The 17,927-nt window shown below is 44.1% G+C and overlaps 1 protein-coding gene across 12 annotated transcripts in view; it reads right to left on the bottom strand.

The window, feature by feature from the left end:
- Window positions 1-501: 501 nt before the first annotated feature.
- The window catches only part of ZCCHC2 (zinc finger CCHC-type containing 2), a 63,958-nt gene continuing 46,532 nt past the window's right edge, over window positions 502-17,927 (bottom strand). For 5 of the 12 annotated variants that reach the window (XM_003315921.7, XM_016933835.4, XM_063795812.1 and 2 more), the window contains 3 exons: window positions 17,227-17,355; window positions 11,905-13,398; window positions 8,874-10,941 (listed from right to left, as the gene is read on the bottom strand). In XM_003315921.7, the coding sequence (XP_003315969.3) occupies window positions 10,874-10,941; window positions 11,905-13,398; window positions 17,227-17,355 (1,691 nt within the window). In that variant the 3' untranslated portion in view covers window positions 8,874-10,873. Of the gene's footprint in view, window positions 631-1,467; window positions 3,773-8,873; window positions 10,942-11,904; window positions 13,399-17,226; window positions 17,356-17,927 lie in introns of those variants that run through there. The other 7 variants (XR_010151977.1, XR_010151979.1, XR_010151978.1 and 4 more) reach the window with 5 other exon arrangements.

The following is a 17,927-nucleotide window of genomic DNA, read 5'->3' as shown; positions in this document are numbered from 1 at the left end:
GGGGTAGTTGAATTAGCAAGGGCAGTGAACTCAACACAAAATCTTTGTACGGAACCCGCACATCTCCATCCCAAATCAACCTAACCCTTCTCTTGCCTCGGCTTCCTACATCATTAGAAAGAAATGATTTCTAAGCTGTGTTATGTGATTGGCCACACCTCAAATCCATGGTTTCAATCTCAGTGGACCCTCAGGGATGCTGGGAGTTTTACTCAGTGCCCCTCGGCTCCGATCCAAGCAGCAGCTCCAGACGTTGGTCCCTCTCCTCAGTGCCTGCCTCCGCCATGTCACCAGGATAAAGGACACCAACAGGCCACCCTCCGCCCGCCCCAAGTACAATGGGCGACTCCACCTTCACAGCTCCCATCTGCCTAGGCGTCTTCCTCCAGCCCTGCCCTCATCCCTTCCCCTGCTGCCCCCATCCCCCAGCACCCGTCTTCTTAGCTTTAGTGACCCCGTGGAATAATTCCTTATCTCTACTGCACGTGACCACAACAGCCATTTCATTCTTGAAATCTTTTATTGATTTTTGTTGTTGTCTTCAGGGCACATTCTCTTGATCTTCTCCAGTGTCTCTTAATTCTCACTCTCAACCTTCTTTGATGGCTGTTTTCTCTGGAAACTTCCACTCTGTAGGAATGTGTTTGGGGAAAGGGAGAGTCAAGGAGTCTGTCTTTTCACTGAAGGCCATTAGGTGACTGTTGCAAGGAGAACCACGGTCTTCCAGATGCCCTCAGGTACCACTAATGCAGCCCGTGTACAGGAAGATTTTCCTCTGGGACCCACTTCTCCTGGCTCCCTCCCGCGGTGAAGCGGGTGCCTGCAGCCCCTGCCTGCCCCTGCCTGTCTCTGGACCACCCCGCCTCCCAGCTCCTGCAGCAGGACCTGGAGTCTTTCATTCCCCCACCCAGCGCACTCTCCATTAGCTACTCTTCCCAGAAGCACCTTGGGCGATGCTGTTTCCTTTGCCATCTCTCACCTCTTCACTAAGGAAAAGCTCACTTCTTCCTTCTTGGCTCAACTAAAACACGCCCTTTGAAAGTCCTTCCCTCATTCCCCTCCCCATTCTTTCTGATCTTTGGTGCTAGGATGCCCCTCGCTAGGCTGAGCTCCCAGCCAAGGTTTGCTGAATGACTGTGCATAAGAACCAGCAACTTCCTAACCGCTCAGTGCCGCGCACTGCCTGGGCTCACTTCACCCACTTAGCGTCTGTGCCTTCTTAAGCGCCAGAAACTACTGACTGTGCCAAGAAAGCAGAGCCCGAAAAGGAGGGCACGAGCCCCTCCTCCCAGAAAATCAGGACCTTCAAGATAATGCGAAGTGCATCTTTCTTCAGATAAGGCTGATTATGGCAAGCTTTTCCTGTAAGGGACAGACGGTAAATATTGTAGGCTTCGAGGGCCATAGCATCTCTGTCCCAGTTATTCCACTTTGCTGGGATAAGACAAAGCACCCACAGACAACACATAGAGAAGCAAGAGGACCGTGTGCTAATGCACTTTATTTGTAGACATTGAAATTTGAATTTCATGTATTTTTCACGTGTCACTAAACATTCTTTTTCATTTTTCAACCATTTAAAGATGTAAAAACCATTCTTAGCTTGTCGGTGGTGGGTTGATGCCCCTTGGTTTATGCTGCCAACCCAAGAGCTACGCCTAATTCATATCCTTCAGCACTAAGTCATACAGCTTTATTTTTTTGACTAAAAGGCCCCTGAAAATGAAAACTTTACACATGCAAGCAGAGAGGAGTCCGAGACTCTCTGACGGAGCAGGAGGGGCAGAAACTGCTCCCTAAGGCCAGGGACAGCCAGCCCCATGCTGATGCTGCCCCCTAGTGACTGGCCAGCCTAACGTCGGTCTCCCACCCACGGCCACGCTGTGACGGGTTGGGGGTGTGTTCCCCAACACACGAAATAAGAACTTCAAATCAGTTCAATCAGAAAGCGTAAAGAACTGTACACCCAATAAATCATTTAAGGTGAAAAAGTAGGCTTCAATTCACAGAATTTTAGAACTGAAAGGAACTTTTGAGATGACTCAGTTCCATTTTTACACCAATTTACCAACGATTCACGTAGCTTTCAGGTAAAAAAAAAAAAAAAAAAAGGCAAGCTCCAGAAAGGGCTGGTGGCCCATGAGTGTTCGCAGAAGAGCCTGCCCGGGAGTCCCGCCTGCTGAATGCCAGTGCAGGGCTGCCTACACCTCACACCGACATACCCACGAAAGACAGAGGTGGCGTGGGGCAGCAATCTTGTCACACTGCCTGGGCTCACTGTCACCCAATCATTCTGTGCCCTTGGATATCGACTTCTTAGCCTTTGTGCCTCAATTTCCCTAACTGTAAAACAGGGCAGAGTTCCTCCCTCACAGGGCTGTGGGAGCTGAAATGAGCTGATGCTGTCTGGCCCATACTGGGCATTCAAGTGTCCCCTGCATGACAAACTTCTTGAAAGTCCACTATGTGTCAGACATTGAGTGCTTTATTTCTGTTTGCCAGGTTTAATCGTGCAACTACTCTACAACGCGAGTGTCATCATCCCCACTATGTAAATCAGACCGAGAAAGGTCACATGGACTGTGGTGGGTGCCTTCTCTTGTACAACTGATTTTGTGAAGGCGTGGAAGGCACAATTAAGTTACCATGTAACAAATATGACGTGACTTCAATAGGCTAGCAGGAATAAGCACTCAGTAACTGCCAGGCAGCCTGGTGGCATTCTTAACCTTCAGCAGGGCTTGTTATTGGGGGTGACTGTTCTTGTTTCTGCATGAAGGTTACTTTGTCACCATCCATCTTTGCCTTTGGAGTGCCTTGGGGGCAGCAGGCAGAAGGGGTACCTGGGACAATCTATATGTGACTGTCAGAGCTTTAAAAACATCAGCAGTCACCTCTCCTTTCTCCTTGCCCCACTGCTTCATTAGATTTAATGGAATACTCCGTGCGCAAAACTTGTGTGAAGCACAACTCAGCGTGCGAGTGGGGATATCTGTACACATTTAAAATCTGCATTGATGCCACTTGAATTTATCTGACAGGCAAATGCTTTTGAAAGCCTAGTTCTAAAAGTCCTGGATATTTCTCTGGAAACATTTCACCCTCCCACGTCCTCAAATCCTTCGAGAGCCACAAGGAAGAGGCCTCGCTATGGGATAGGATGTGGCATATGTTCCAGGCATGCCCACAACCTGGTCCAGCCCTCCTCAGTCCAGAGGCCACATGGCCATTCCGCCTGTGGATTCCTATCACCTTACACAGTTCCATAAAGCCACTGCCCTGGGCTCTGCCAGAAGCACTGGTGGGGGCAGGAAGTGGTGCCAGGAAGTGAGCACCAACTTCAAGCGGAGGCCTGAGCGTCACCATGGGCCTGTCTGCAGCACTTCGTCTCACTGAACCCAAAATTTCTCTCCTAGAAAACGAGGGGAAACATTCCCACCCCACTTCACAGCTGTGATGACCAAACGCACACAGGAAAAGCGCAGAGGAAACCTTTAAAGTGTTCACACACAGATTTCAACGGCTGAATGAGGGGTTTGCTCAAGCTGCTTTTATGGCCAGCTGCCTGCATTCTCTAAGGTTTTGGGCACAGGCTTCCAACCCCAAATGTTCCTTCTCTTACGTTTAATGTTCTCTAAATTAGGTCAGTAGGAAATAACATCTGCTTGCTCGCACTGTCCTCGTCCCCCACCAGGTGGCATTGCGTTCCAATGAGCAATCTCTTCTGCTGAGAGGCTGGTGGAGGCCTTTTTCACAGCGGCTCAAATTGGAACTGCAAGAGGAAAAAGAAAAACAATGAAGAACCACCCAACCCCCCACCTCACCACAACTCCCACCGCCAAATTTCAGAGAGCAAAACCGGATCATGGGATTGAGAGCTTCTGCTGACCAAGGCCCGCATTCTCTGCAGGCGGAGGTGACTGCGTGAAGGGTCTCCGGTCCCCACACGTGTGATGTGCCCCCATTACAGAACAGACAAGAGGAAGCCCCAAACCGCCCCCAATTCCAAAGCTTCCACAATTGATAAACATTTGCATACACACACAGAACTCAGGTGATGTGTACCCATGTTCCAATTCAGGTGGCTTACATTTTTCAACAGAGGACAGCGTTTAGCAATTAGGGAAATTTTGCATGGACAAGCACAATAGCTATATCTGTAAGCAGCGGTAACATCAAATATGATGTTATTCTGACCCTAGGAATCCAACCTGAGCAAACCAATATGTTAATGAGCATCCAGAGAAAGACAAGGTTGCCCGCCCTGGCCTGTCCTCTCTCTGCACAGGGTCACCTGAAGGGGCGAGGGCACTCCAGTTAAAACATTCCCTCCACCCCGAGCTGACACCTGCCTCTCCGCCCTGGGACCCCAGAGCCCCTCATCCTTTAAGAGCTGGTCTCCTCCCCTAAAGAGAGGAAGATGTAGAGATGTCGTGACCACGTTTCCAGGCAGGGACCCCATTTCTTTACTTCATATCTCACACCTCGAAACTCACTGCTCTGGAAATCAACGAGCCCTCCCTCTTGGTGGGGTGGGGTTGGGTGGAGGGTCAGTTTTTTTTATTCTTTTAAGAATATGGGAGTGTCATGGGGTGGAACTATTGTCACAGCTTGCCTCCATATGGTTTCACTGCCTTAACCTTAGAATGCTTCTGCAATCAGTATGGAGAAGTGAAAAAGATGTCTTCCAAGCTCAAATGGATGGTGCTGTTAAGTACTAGGTGCTGTTAAGAAAACAGGTATTTTACACTGTGCTTTCTCATCTCTTTGGAACCTTTTCAGAAAAAATTGATTCTTAGTGCTTACATAAAAAATTAAATGTAGATTTGCCTTGCCATGAACTTTTACTTTGGTACTGAATAATCGTGACCGTACGACTTGGCATGTCTGTACAGTCCATACATACCATTAACTGGCAAGCTTTCCAACTAGGTTTAATCTGCGAGGGTAAGGAATAGCTTCTATATCGTTCATCAGTGCATAGAGCAAAATTAACTAATCTTAGTCTAATGAAGAGCTATGTTTGCTAGGTTCCTCACCAACCAAAGAATCACTGCCATCACTCCTACCCAAACCTGTTCTCGTCCACATCTTCCCTTTTATTAAAAAAAAAAAAGACACGGTCTCACTCTGTCACCTAGGCTGGAGTGCAGTGGCATGATCTGGGCTCACTGAAGCCTCTGCCTGCTGGGCTCAAGTGATCCTCCTGCCTCAGCCTCCCGAGTAGCTGGGACTACAGGCATAGACCACCAGGACCAGCTAATTTTTGTATTTTTTGTAGAGATGGGGTTTCATCATGTTGCCCAGGCTGCTCTTGAATTCTTGGGCTCAAGTGATCTGCCCAAGGCCTTGGCCTCCCAAAGTGTTGGGATTACAGGTGTGAGCCAGTGTGCCTGGCCCTGTCTCTTAAAATAGTATTGCCATCTCCCTGTTCATCAAAATTGAATTCAACTAGAATTTGAGCGGCTTCTCAGTGCTATTTCATTATGTTGGACCTTTCCCATAGATTATTTAACCTTCAGAGCCATTATTTATCTATTTGAGATGAAGTCTCACTGTCACCCAGGCTGTAGTGCAGTGGTGTGACTACAACTCACTGCAACCTCCGCCTCCCAGGTTCAAGCGGTTCTCCTGCCTCAGCTTCCTGAGTAGCTGGGATTACAGGCACACACCACCATGCCCGGCTAAGTTTTTGTGTTTTTGGTAGATTCGGGGTTTCACCATGTTGGTCACGCTGGTCTCAAACTTCTGACCTCAAGTAATCCACCCGCCTTGGCCTCCCAAAGTGTTGTGATTACAGGAGTGAGCCACTGTGCCCGGCCACTGAACCGTAATTTAAAAGAGCAATTCTCATTTTACATCTAGGGAAAATAAAGTTCAGAGCATCAAGGTTCCTTCTACCTGTCTCTTCCATCCCTTTCTAAATGGGCCTTCCCATGGCCAACACCTTAGTCTCGGCCCTCCTGGCCATGCCTAACCCGTCTTTCAACCTCCAGGCTCTCTTTCCTTAACCACCTGAGGATTTCCTCAAATACCACTGTCAATGTGTTTTCCCTCTATTCAAAACTTGGAAACTTCCCATTTTTCATTCAACCAACTCCAAATTCTCCAGTCTGATCCCATTTTATCTACTGTACCCACAAATCTTGAAACTCTTTTATAATTTTCCCTTTACTATGGCTGTATCTCCTTCCCCCACATCCCCAACCACACACTGCTGTTTTTGTTCCTGCCCAGCCTGCGTCCCCTTCCCCAAGGTGACTCTCCACCCTGGGGCTCTTTCTAGATGCAAAGACCTAGGCTGCACATGCATTCCCCCACCTGGCCTTCCACAGCACTGTGACACCATCTCGGGAGGGGTCCACCTGGTCTTCCACAGCACTGTGACACCATCTCGGGAGGGGTCCACCTGGCCTTCCACAGCACTGTGACACCATCTCGGGAGGAGTCCACCTGGCCTTCCACAGCGCTGTGACACCATCTCGGGAGGGGTCCACCTCGCCTTCCACAGCACTGTGACACCATCTCAGAAGGGGTCCACCTGGTCTTCCACAGCGCTGTGACACCATCTCAGGAGGGGTCCACCTCGCCTTCTATAGCACTGTGACACCATCTCGGGAGGGGTCCACCTGGCCTTCCACAGCACTGTGACACCATCTCAGGAGGAGTCCACCTGGCCTTCCACAGCGCTGTGACACCATCTCGGGAGGGGTCCACCTGGCCTTCCACAGCGCTGTGACACCATCTCGGGAGGGGTCCACCTGGCCTTCCACAGCGCTGTGACACCATCTCGGGAGGGGTCCACCTGGCCTTCCACAGCACTGTGACACCATCTCAGGAGGGGTCCACCTCACCTTCCACAGCACTGTGACACCATCTCGGGAGGGGTCCACCTGGCCTTCCACAGCACTGTGACACCATCTCGGGAGAGGTCCACCTCGCCTTCCACAGCACTGTGACACCATCTCGGGAGGGGGTCTAGATACCCATTCAGGGTTCCCCACTACATTGCTGGTGTGAGTGTAAATCACTTGGAAAACAATACTGCAAATGTTAGCAAACTGAATACTTGCATGTCCTACAACCCAGCCGCTGCACTCCCAGCTTGCCGCCCTAGAGGACTCGTGTACACACGAACCAGGGACAACAATGTTCCCAGCAGGCTTGTTTGTAACAGAAAAAAAATTAAAACCACCCAGATGTCCATTGACAGAATGGAGAAATTATCTATATTCTTCCCCACAATGAGACTATCATAAGGTAGGGAAAATGAATAAATATAAGAACACAACATCAAGACCATAAAATCACATGAACAGAGCCAGGCACAGAAGGCTAGGCACAAAAGGATACCCTTATAAAGCTCAAGAAAAGCAAAAAGAAACTGTATATTTAGGAGCAGTGTGTGGGGAAATAAACAAGACTAACAGAAGGGCGGGCGCAGTGACTAACGCCTGTAATCCCAGCACTTTGGGAGGCCGAGGCGGGTGGATCACCTGAGGTCAGGAGTTCGAGACCAGCCTGGCCAACACAGTAAAACCCCTTCTCTACTAAAAGTACCAAAAAAAAAAAAAAAATTGGCTGGGCATGGTGGTGGACGCCTGTAATCCCAGCTACTTTGGAGGCTGAGGCAGGAGAATCGCTTGAACCCGGGAGGTGGAGGTTCCAGTGAGTCAAGATTGCACCATTGCACTCCAGCCTGGGCAGCAAGAGTGAAAGCATGTCTCACAAAAAAAAAAGACTAACACAATCTAAAGCAGTGGTTACCTTAGTGTAGTGGGGGAAGGGGAGGGAGGGATAGCTAAGGATATGGGACATGCTAGTTAATGTGAATCTGGGTTCATGATTTACACGTTACCTATAGGTGCATTATTTGTTGGCTGAAAATGAAAGTTGGTGCCCTGTAAACAATCAGGGAATTTATAATCATTTCAAACTCACTGCCCACCCAACTGGATCCAGAGGGCACAGTCATTAGATGGCTCCTGACAAAGAGCCAAGGCCCAGGACGGTGCTGGCCACAGGGACTGCGTCAAGGGCGGCGTGGAGCAACACACACAGGCCCCCAATCGTCTCTTATAAATTACCAACCGTTTAAAAAGTTTGAGCCTGGATTACAGCCAAGATAAGCAATGAAATAAAAAATAGTACACGTTATACTGAAAGAGGGGCCTGGCTAATAAAATCACACTAACAAAGTTGATAAAGTAATGAGTCCTTTACACTTTTGGTGGGTAAAGGCCTAAACTGGAAATACGAGCTCAAGGTTGACAAGGACTCTGCCTCATTGCTACCATAGTGTTTAGCATGCAGCCGAGTACTCAAAACTCACGGAGTGCAGTCCCCCTTTCTCTAGTGGTCACGCAGATGACCTCTATATAAAGTTACTTGGGAGGCCGGGCGTGGAGGCTCATGCCTGTAATCCCACCACTTTGGGAGGCAGAGGCAGGCAGATCACTTGAGGTCAGGAGTTCAAGACCAGCCTGGCCAACATGGTGAAACCCCGTTTCTACTAAAAATACAAAAATTAGCTGGGTGTCGTGGTACACACCTGTAATCCCAGCTACTCAGGAGGCTGAGGCAGGAGAATCGCTTGAATCCAGGGAGGCAGAGGTTGCAGTGAGCTGAGATCGCGCCACTGCACTCCAACCTGGGCGACAGAGCAAGACCCCGTCTCAAAAACAAAAAAGTTATTTGGGGGAAGAACTGAGGAGCATCCAGATGGTAAATAACTTTGGGATTCACTGCCGACCCTGCAGGGAAATGGATTGATCCTTAACCCCAAAATAATTACATACCTAAATAAAACTTTAAAAAAATCACCATGTATGATGTCCTATCTCCACTTTTACAAAATTTACAATGAGGCACAATTCTTAAGCTGTTTTTCATTTTTTTATTGCTGTTAATTCAAGGAAAAAAGGTTGCATAAAATCCAATCTGTTCTAGAAATATAAGTGGCCTTTCCAGTACATAACATTTCAAATATCAAAGTATATGGTAAACATACAAATAAGGAGAAGGTAACATACCTCCTATGTACAGTACAGTATTTTAAATCATAAAATAAGCTCCATAAAGTACAACTGGCAAGTGATTCACAATGCGGCCCATACGTGGCTTATCAAAACTCTCACTTGAACAACTCAACTGCAGCTTAACAATTAATTTAATAATGTGGTCCAAAAATACCCAGATCAAATAAAATATATTTAATCAAAATAATTTCCTTTACTCGAACTTTCTAAATTAAAGCTTTCATCTACCCCTTCACACCCACCCCTTCCCCGTAACTCCCACCCCTGAAAGAAAGTTTCAAAATGTACATTGGTGCTATAAATATAAATGCTACTTATGAAGCATGAAATTAAGCTTCTTTTTTCTTCAAGTTTTTTCTCTTGTCTAGCAATCTGTTAGGCTTCTGAACCAAGACCAAATGTTTACGTTCCTCTGCTGCATACCAACGTTACTCCACACAATAAAAATCTATCATTTCTGCTCTGTGCTGAGGAATGGAAAATGAAACCCCCACCCCCTGACCCCTAGGACTATACAGTGGAAACTGTTCATTGCTGATGAATGCAGCAGTCACCAAAAAATACACCCAATCTTCCAGATAACCTCAGTGCACTTTAGGAAATCAAAAATTACCTGGAAGCAATTTAGTACATAGATTGGCTTTTTAAAAAAACTTTTTTTTTTTTTTTAAAAACAGCAGCATTAAACTTAGTGACATGACACCGACATGATTAATACCATCTTAACACACTCAGAATTCAGCCTTTCACATTATAATCAAGCATAGTGGTAAACTGTTATAAAAGTGACTTTGCTACGAGAGACAGGTTAGGGAACAAATAACCTGACTTATGGTAGAAACCCATAGCTCTGTTCAGATTGCAATAAACCATACACATTTTAAACACAACGTAACACTGTAACAGTTGGTACAGGGAAAGAAGAAATCTTTACTCAAGTAGTGTCTCTTTGAGCACAACACGGTGGTAGACAAGTAAAATTGGCTGTAGACTTTCATTACAAACACAAGCACACAGAGAGCGACATTCACACCAGTGTGTTCACTTTGTGTCTCTCTGAAGCAACAGGCTAAAAAAGGATGATGGAAGTAAAAAGTTGGTTTCAGAAAAAGCTTTTTGTCCATTTCATACGTCATATTTTTTCAGTTTCATATGGTTTGACTTCTTCCTCTCTCTTCCACTTATTTTCATTTTTATTTGGACAACAAGCACTGCATATATGTATTTACGTGACGCTGTTTATTACATATATACACACTATTTTGGGAGTTTGATTCCTCCCATAAGATCAGGGTGAAACATTCTGCCCTTGGTTTATATGCAGAGCAGTTTACAAAAGTGGGGTGAATGCACTGCTGGCTGCTCCTGCTGCGGGCCGGAGACAGAGTGAGGCTGGCTGGGGAGGAAGTGTCATTTAGGGTGAAAGTGAGAAAAGCTGGGAAGAAGCAAAATTTCTTTTTTTTCCAAAACCATATGACTGTCACCAGTGTTGTAAAAAAAGGTCAAATACACAGTTTTAAAGATTCAGTAAACATTGCACACAGCAAGTATTCAGTGTAAAAAAAAAAAAGCACGCACCAACATTTAAGTTTGTCTGAAGGTTTAAATTACATGTATCATACATATAAGCCTGTTGTTGAACCAGGAGACCAGAGGCTCAAAAGCATTGCATTCTTTCTTGTTTTGGACATTGGTACAAGAGAAATGAAAAATCCCAACTGCATAGAAATCTAGGAAATGTATAGACAAAGAAACAAAATACCTTTCCTTTCCTCCCCTCCACACCCCATGACTCCCCACACTTGAGTGTATTAAGTAGGCAAGCTTTACTCGTTTCAGTCTGCAGAATCCAACGTATCATTAGAAGGGGGGAGGGGAGGTGCGTATCTCAGTCTGTAAGTGCCTAAAATGGGAAAGACAGAACTAAGTCACCGCTTACAAGGAAACGTCATCACAAACCACTACGTACAAGCTATCACACGGGCATGCTCTCCACAAGGCACCTTCGTCAGCTCTAGTGCCACTCCAAATGGCCAATCCGCTCACTTTAAAAAGCAATGTAAAGTTTGTGCTTTGAACTCAATCTAAAAGCTATCAAACTTGATCTTTCTTTAAGAATGCGAAGTAAATATATTCCCAATTTAAGACTTTTTTGTTTCTGGGTAAGATTTGGCAAAACGACAAAGGCCAAATGCAAGTGAAAATAACAGTCTGAAGTTGACATAAAATTTGGTATCTTACTCAAACATAGGTAAGACCATTTTCTTCTTTCTGGTGGTAGTAATATTAAACTTTGTTCAAATTCCTTTACTCTCAAATCAAAATAGTACTGAACTATTTTGTTCCTGTATTAATGCAATAGAATCTTGGACCTTTTTTGTTTTTAAACATTTGCTGGGAAGGAAAAGGGTAGCATGGGGAAACAGGCATGAGGCAGCTGGTTATGCAGATATACTATACAGTTATTCAAAACCTAACGTCAGATAACTAGATTACTTCCTAGGTTTTCAATATTTAAAAATTTTGCTTACTCTATGAAACAGGATTGTAGCTTAAAAAAAAAAGTGCTGCAAGCAAGAGATTTAACATTACAGAATGCAAATTCCCATCACACTCCTTCAAAAGGGCCTTTAGAGTTTATTCCTTAATTGGAAACTGAATTCCTCTGAACTTCCTTGTGCTCTGTGTGACCTGGGTCTACACTGTTTTTCCAGTTGCATTTTATGATCTGTCACTGAAAACACAATATCCATAAACGAAAACACAAACAGATCTTTCTGCTACAACAGAATCCCATGATCAATAAGGAAAGGAAAGAGAAATGGGTGAACTCAAAAACAAGTCCTCTGGGAGTTATTGTGATTACCTTGTTGATTGGCCTCCATGGACGACTGCTTACAGTCCTGTGCATAGTGTCCGCTTACACCACAATTGTAACATGAGACATTCCCATTCTTCTTGGGCCCCGAACCACTGGTGTTGGCAACTACGTTAGGTGCTGGATATACAGGATAGAATCTCCCAAATCCTGCCATCTGCTGCATGCCATAGTTGGCTTGGCTCCCCATGACTGGGTCATGTACCAGTCCATTTGCATATGGAGTCTGAGGCAGAAAAAAAGGAAGTTGGTTTCCATTGCTCTGATGTGCTTGGTTGAGGTAGCTGCCATTGCAAATGGATGGCAGAGTGAAGAATGAAGGGACTCGGTACATTGGTCCAGGCATTGGATTAGGATAATAGTAACTATTTAGCTGAAGGTTTCCATTGGTCCCACAGCTGCACCTTCGCCCACAAGAACCACAAGGACCTGAGCCCATCTGCTGCGGTGGCACTACTGTCCCATTAGCGTTCGTGTTCCCCACAGCACTGATGTAAGAGGTGCTGTCACTCTGCGCGGTACTGTGTGTCAAGGCAGGGCTTGGGCTCGGGGCAGGGCCTGGGGTGTGGGTAGGAACTGCAGGAGGAACAGTTGCCTGGGCCTGGCTGATACCTGCGCTCGCTGGCTGGGGAGAAGTTGCTGCTGTGCTGAGCACACTGGAGTTCTGGCTGGGTAACACGCCGGCAGCAAGGGGAGAGCCTGGTAAGGGGTAGGAAGCTGGTGGCTGAGCAGCTGAGAGGCCAGCTGCTGGAAGAACTACCTTCACATTGGTAGGCTGAGGGACTGTCCCTGTGTTTCCCTCAATTTGAGGCACCATTTGATTGAGTCCTACCACTTGGGATGCAGATTTTGTGATGGGGTCCGTGGTAGCAACAGGAGAGCCTGGGAAACTACCTGGGTTATGGATAGGAATAAAGGCAGTGTTTGGTGATGCGATGCTCAGGCTTCCGGGTGGTTGTTGTGGGATGTTAACTGTGCAGCTCTCAGAAGATCCCTGTGGTGGTGGCAACTTTAGCCTCTGAACTGTTAGATGCAAAGCGGGAGTACTACTGTGTGGAAGGAAGGTTGATGGAATAGGTAAAGGGGAAGCCAGTAACTCAAGGTGCTTTTCCGATTCTCCAGTGGAAGCTGTTGGCCCTAGTATTCCAACAGGGGTTGAATTTGCGGACTCCCTTATTGCAGAAATAGCAACAGGACTAGGAACAAGCATCCCTATGGTTTTGCCATCAGCGGGTTTGGGTGCAGGAACGACGACTTCAGACTTCTGGGCACCATTGTGCATGACACAGTGTAACGTTGGCATAAAAGAAATATGCTGATACTTGGGTGAGTTTAAGGGATCTTCTAAAAGGTTTCCATTCTCATTTCCTAGTGAAGCAATTTGAACAGGTGGCTTGACAGTGACAGTCTGGTTGACAGAACCGTAACCTGTAAACCTAGTTGTTGATGGATTCCCAGAATCCTCAGAATTGCTGTCTGTGTCTAAAGAAAACAAACATAAAGAGATATTAACACGGGCATAACTCCCATCTTTCTTGCTAGAAATAAACATTGAGTATACCTCAAAGTAACTCAAGTTTGGAAAGTGTCCCTCTATGTTTCCTGACTGTCCAAGCTGACCTCCCTTTAACTTTCAGCTTTCTATGGGTCGATATTAGATCAATGCTTTATTTTAAAAATACGGGGATATAAACAGAAAACAAAACATAAAAGGCTAGTTGGAGTCTGAATGAAACACAGCATAAAACAAAGAGATTTATGTAACACCATCTTTGTACTGAGAAGAGCATCAGACACTCTTAACCTTAATAAACTTCAGGCAATCCACTTGGTTTCTATTCTGCACTGCCAACCCAAGTTCTTCAATTTGTCACAGATAAATGATACAATTTCAAGGAGCTCAGTCAAGACAATATTTAACTCAAATATCTAGAGGCAGGGAACAGAAGAGTTTTCTTTTGTTGTTGTTGTTTTTTTTTCTAGAATGGAATCAATATTCTTAATACTAAATATTTCAATGGGGGGAAGAAAATTTAAAGCTATTATTAATCATAAAACAAACACGCTAGAACACAAGAAACAGGAATAGGAGAGTGTGGCAATTTCTCCAAAATCAAAACAGCAAAACAGCAAATACAAACAACACTGTATCGGCTACTACTCCTGCATCAGTCTTACGCTTGTGTACAGAAATAGCGTGGACCTAGCCTTCGGGGGATGTCCTGACTTTTGGTATAAAGGGGACAAGGATAAAATCTGATTCACAATGTTTAAACATCATAGACCCAGACACTGTGTTGATGTATACACAGACCATTCCATTAAAATGTAGTGCCTATTTAAAAATCTTTCTGCTTGTATGGATAGGCTGAATTGTACTAGGTACTTAAAATATTTGTATTCATTAAGGTATGAACTGGTTATATTCAGCTTCAGATGTCAAAAAGTTTTCAAACAGAACACTAAAAACAAATTCGTCTTCCTGAAGAAAGATTAAATGAAAGCTACTTACTGACACAGAACATCAACAGTATTACTAATTCAATGATTTTAATTTATATTAGAAGAAACTCAAAGAGTGAATGGTTCTAGCATAAACTTCCCCTAATAGATTAATAATTGGGGTATTTCTTGCTAAACTTCGCAAAATAAAAACTATCCCAAAATCCGAACTTATTGAAGGCATTTTATCTGTATCATCACACCAGTGCACAGTCAAAGATAAAAATGTTAAGTCTGAAAGAAGCAGAAACATTTTTGAAGAAGTGCATTAAATTTCTATGTGAAATAGCAAATGGCCTCATGATTTTTAATGTTCCCAGTTGGTTTTCTAAGCATCCTGAGACTCCTCTAGACATGCTGAGACATGTCTCGCCCTTTTGTGCACTGATTTCGGTAAGTGTAAAGCCCCAAACAGAAATACCATCACTACCCAGGAGAGCAACAGCAAAGCCACCCACGCCCTTTTCAAAGGAGCCTTTTCATCCACTCAGAATTCTAAAAATGATCAAAACTCTCTACCATAATGGATATTTTCTTTGGGTGAAGACAGCCCTAAGCCATTCTTTCATATTTAATAACAGCCTATTTGAAAAAAGCCAAGTTCCTCCACACAGGCCTCCAACTTGTGCCATCTGATGGCAGAAGAGGGATGCTGTCATTACCCAAGTGTACAGATGTACACTAACACTTCGGACAGGGCCAAATCTGCAGTGTGAGCCACAGAGTCACCTGCTCATCCTAGAGAATCAAGCATAAATGTACAATGAAACATACTGAAAGTTTGTCTATTCTGGGTAAGGCATAAAAATCCTCTCATTTAATGCTGGGTGCAGTGGCTCATGCTTATAATCTCAACACTTTGGGAGGCCAAGGCAGGAGGATCACTTGAGCCCAGGAGTTCAAGACCAGCCTGGGCAACACAGCAAGACCCTGTCTCATAAATTTAAAAAAAGAAGACGAAAAAAATCCTCTCATTTAAGTTTCAAAACAGCTCAGTGAGAGGTTGTTTTCATTTTTTTTCTTTCACAAGGAAACTGCAGATCAGAAGTACAGTGTTGCCTCAGATTAGAAGAATTGGTGGTAGAGTAACTACGCTACATTTGGTATGACTACAAAGTAACTGCAAAGTAAAGGCTGACTTTAATTGTATGTCATGTAGCAACACTATATACCATAGCTCCCTAAGACATAGCGTGATACCACAACACAGAAAGAAGCTAATGTCACAGAGAGCTGCAGACTGTCCAGGAAGAAACCACACTTGGCTGAAACAATATGTGGTAAGGATCTTAATCTGTGGGTGGACGATGAGAAGTAACTTGATGCTGCCCACCAGCATGGGTACACCTTGTAACCAAGGTGTTACCAATCAGACGTTGTCATCATGCATAAAGAATGACATCCTCATTCAACATACACATTTTTAAAGAGATCTCACCTCCACACCAGAATGGTAGAGTAAGACCTCTAATAATCCACTCTTCCATAAAAGCAATGAAAACCCTAGCAAAAACTGTCAAATAACCAACTTTCTCAAAATTCTGGAAATTAACTAAAGGCTTACAGCACTCTGACGAGTGTTTATTCAAGAAAAACAGCTCAATCTGTAAGAAAAGAAAATCTCAAGGCATTTTCCCCTTGTCCTATTTCCACTCCCCCTTTCTACAGCTCTAAAGTAGCCCTGTAAATGACTTGTACCTCACTTTCTGAAATCAGTGCAAACACCATCTCTCTCGCAGTAGTAGCTACAAAACCCAGCAGCCATTAGGAGTATGGGTTTCGAGTTCCCCAAAAGCCCCACCACCAAACTGTCACCATTTGACTGTCTGGCAGCTAGCACTCACTCTGTGTTACAGCCTCTTACCCGCAGGACATTTGTCATAATTAGTCAGAAGCAACTGTTTAAAAATGTAGCCGCCCAAGGTGGCATTACTAGCTGGGGCTGACAAGAGGCTGACCAGAAAACTTAAAATGAAAAACTGGGGAATAAGATGGCTACAGGAGGCTTTGAAAAGCTTTAATATATTCCTGGGAACCTAAAACGTTTTGCTCATGCCTATAGTTACATGCCTTTCCAAGGAAGACCTGAGAAGGCCCTAAGCTCTCACTGCTGGCTGATTTTAAGCCTCTGTGCAACGAGGAACTGAAGACATAATACACAGAGAAAACAACAAAATGGCAGACATAAAACCTACCTTATTAGTAATTACATTAAATGTAAACGGACAAATAGCAGAGATTGGCAGAATGAATAAAAAACCATAATCTAACTATATGTTGTCAACAAGAGACAAAAAAATTTATATTTAAAGACACAAATAGGTTTAAAGTAAAAGGATAGAAAACAAAATACTGTGCAAGCAGTACCTAGAATGCTGGACCGACTATACTATTCTCAGACAAAATAGACTTTAAGACAAAAATTGTTACTACAGACAAAGAAGGATATCCCAAAATGATAAAAGGGTCAATCAATCGAGAGGATGTAAAGAGCATAAACATACATATGCATCTAACAACACACATTTTCCTTCTTTCTACACTAACTCTACCTCATTATGATCCTGTCTTCATCCTACTTAACTTCATATGCAGTGAAATACGTTTATCAAATCAACATTGTTAGGAATTTCTAAGGCAATGATCTATACGACATCCTTTATAATGACTTTACATTTAAAATCAGTTAATGGCATTTATATGATCATAAAATTCCTTGTTTGACTTTGACATGAAGAAACAACACACATTTCCCACCAATTCCCCACCCCTGCCATGCCAACAATACTCCCACTTCAAAGAGCAAACCTCTGTCTTTCTCTTCTTCACTTTCAAAACTTTCTCTTCCATCATGTCGGGGACTAGATGGAGAACTGTAACTCTCCGAAGATGTTTCTCCACATGTGTCATGTCCAGAGCCAATGTCCAAATTCACATCTAAAAATAACAACACTATTTTAAAAAATCATGTTAAGTCATTTTAGATTAATTTCTAAGTTGAATCATTAGAAATTAATTTTAGCTATATTTTCTTCAGTTTCCCCAAACCATCTAAAAAAGCTTGTCCTTGATCTAAACTGATTAAATTACAATTCTAATAGAAAATACTTAATAAATATATTCTTAAAACAATGCACAGAATAAGTCAATCTTACTGACTTCAAAGAAAAAAAGAGTTAAGGTTGGTTGCAGGGTCTGTCCAATAATATCACTTTGAGCTACTTTCTAAGTCTAGATATTTTAACTCTTAAGAGCTTGCTGGAAAATTCATTCTTTAAAAGAACTCAAGAAGAAAAGGGCTGCCAAAATGCCTATTCAATGAAAATTACTTGGAGTATTTAAAATAATAAAATGCTTCCCATCTAGTAGACTGAGTAGTCCCCTGAGTTCTGCCAAGTTCAAGCCTATACTGAGGTAGTGTGAGGTGGTGACAGGATCTGCCATGACCAACTAGCCGTAGCTGTTTTGAGCACATAAGGAGGGACTATTGGTGTATCTAGTACTGGACA

This window comes from Pan troglodytes, chromosome 17 (assembly GCF_028858775.2).
Source record: "Pan troglodytes isolate AG18354 chromosome 17, NHGRI_mPanTro3-v2.0_pri, whole genome shotgun sequence".
NCBI classification, from domain to species: domain Eukaryota; kingdom Metazoa; phylum Chordata; class Mammalia; order Primates; family Hominidae; genus Pan; species Pan troglodytes.
The sequence above is the reverse complement of the archived record's forward strand: the minus strand, read 5'-3'. Positions and strand labels throughout refer to the sequence as shown.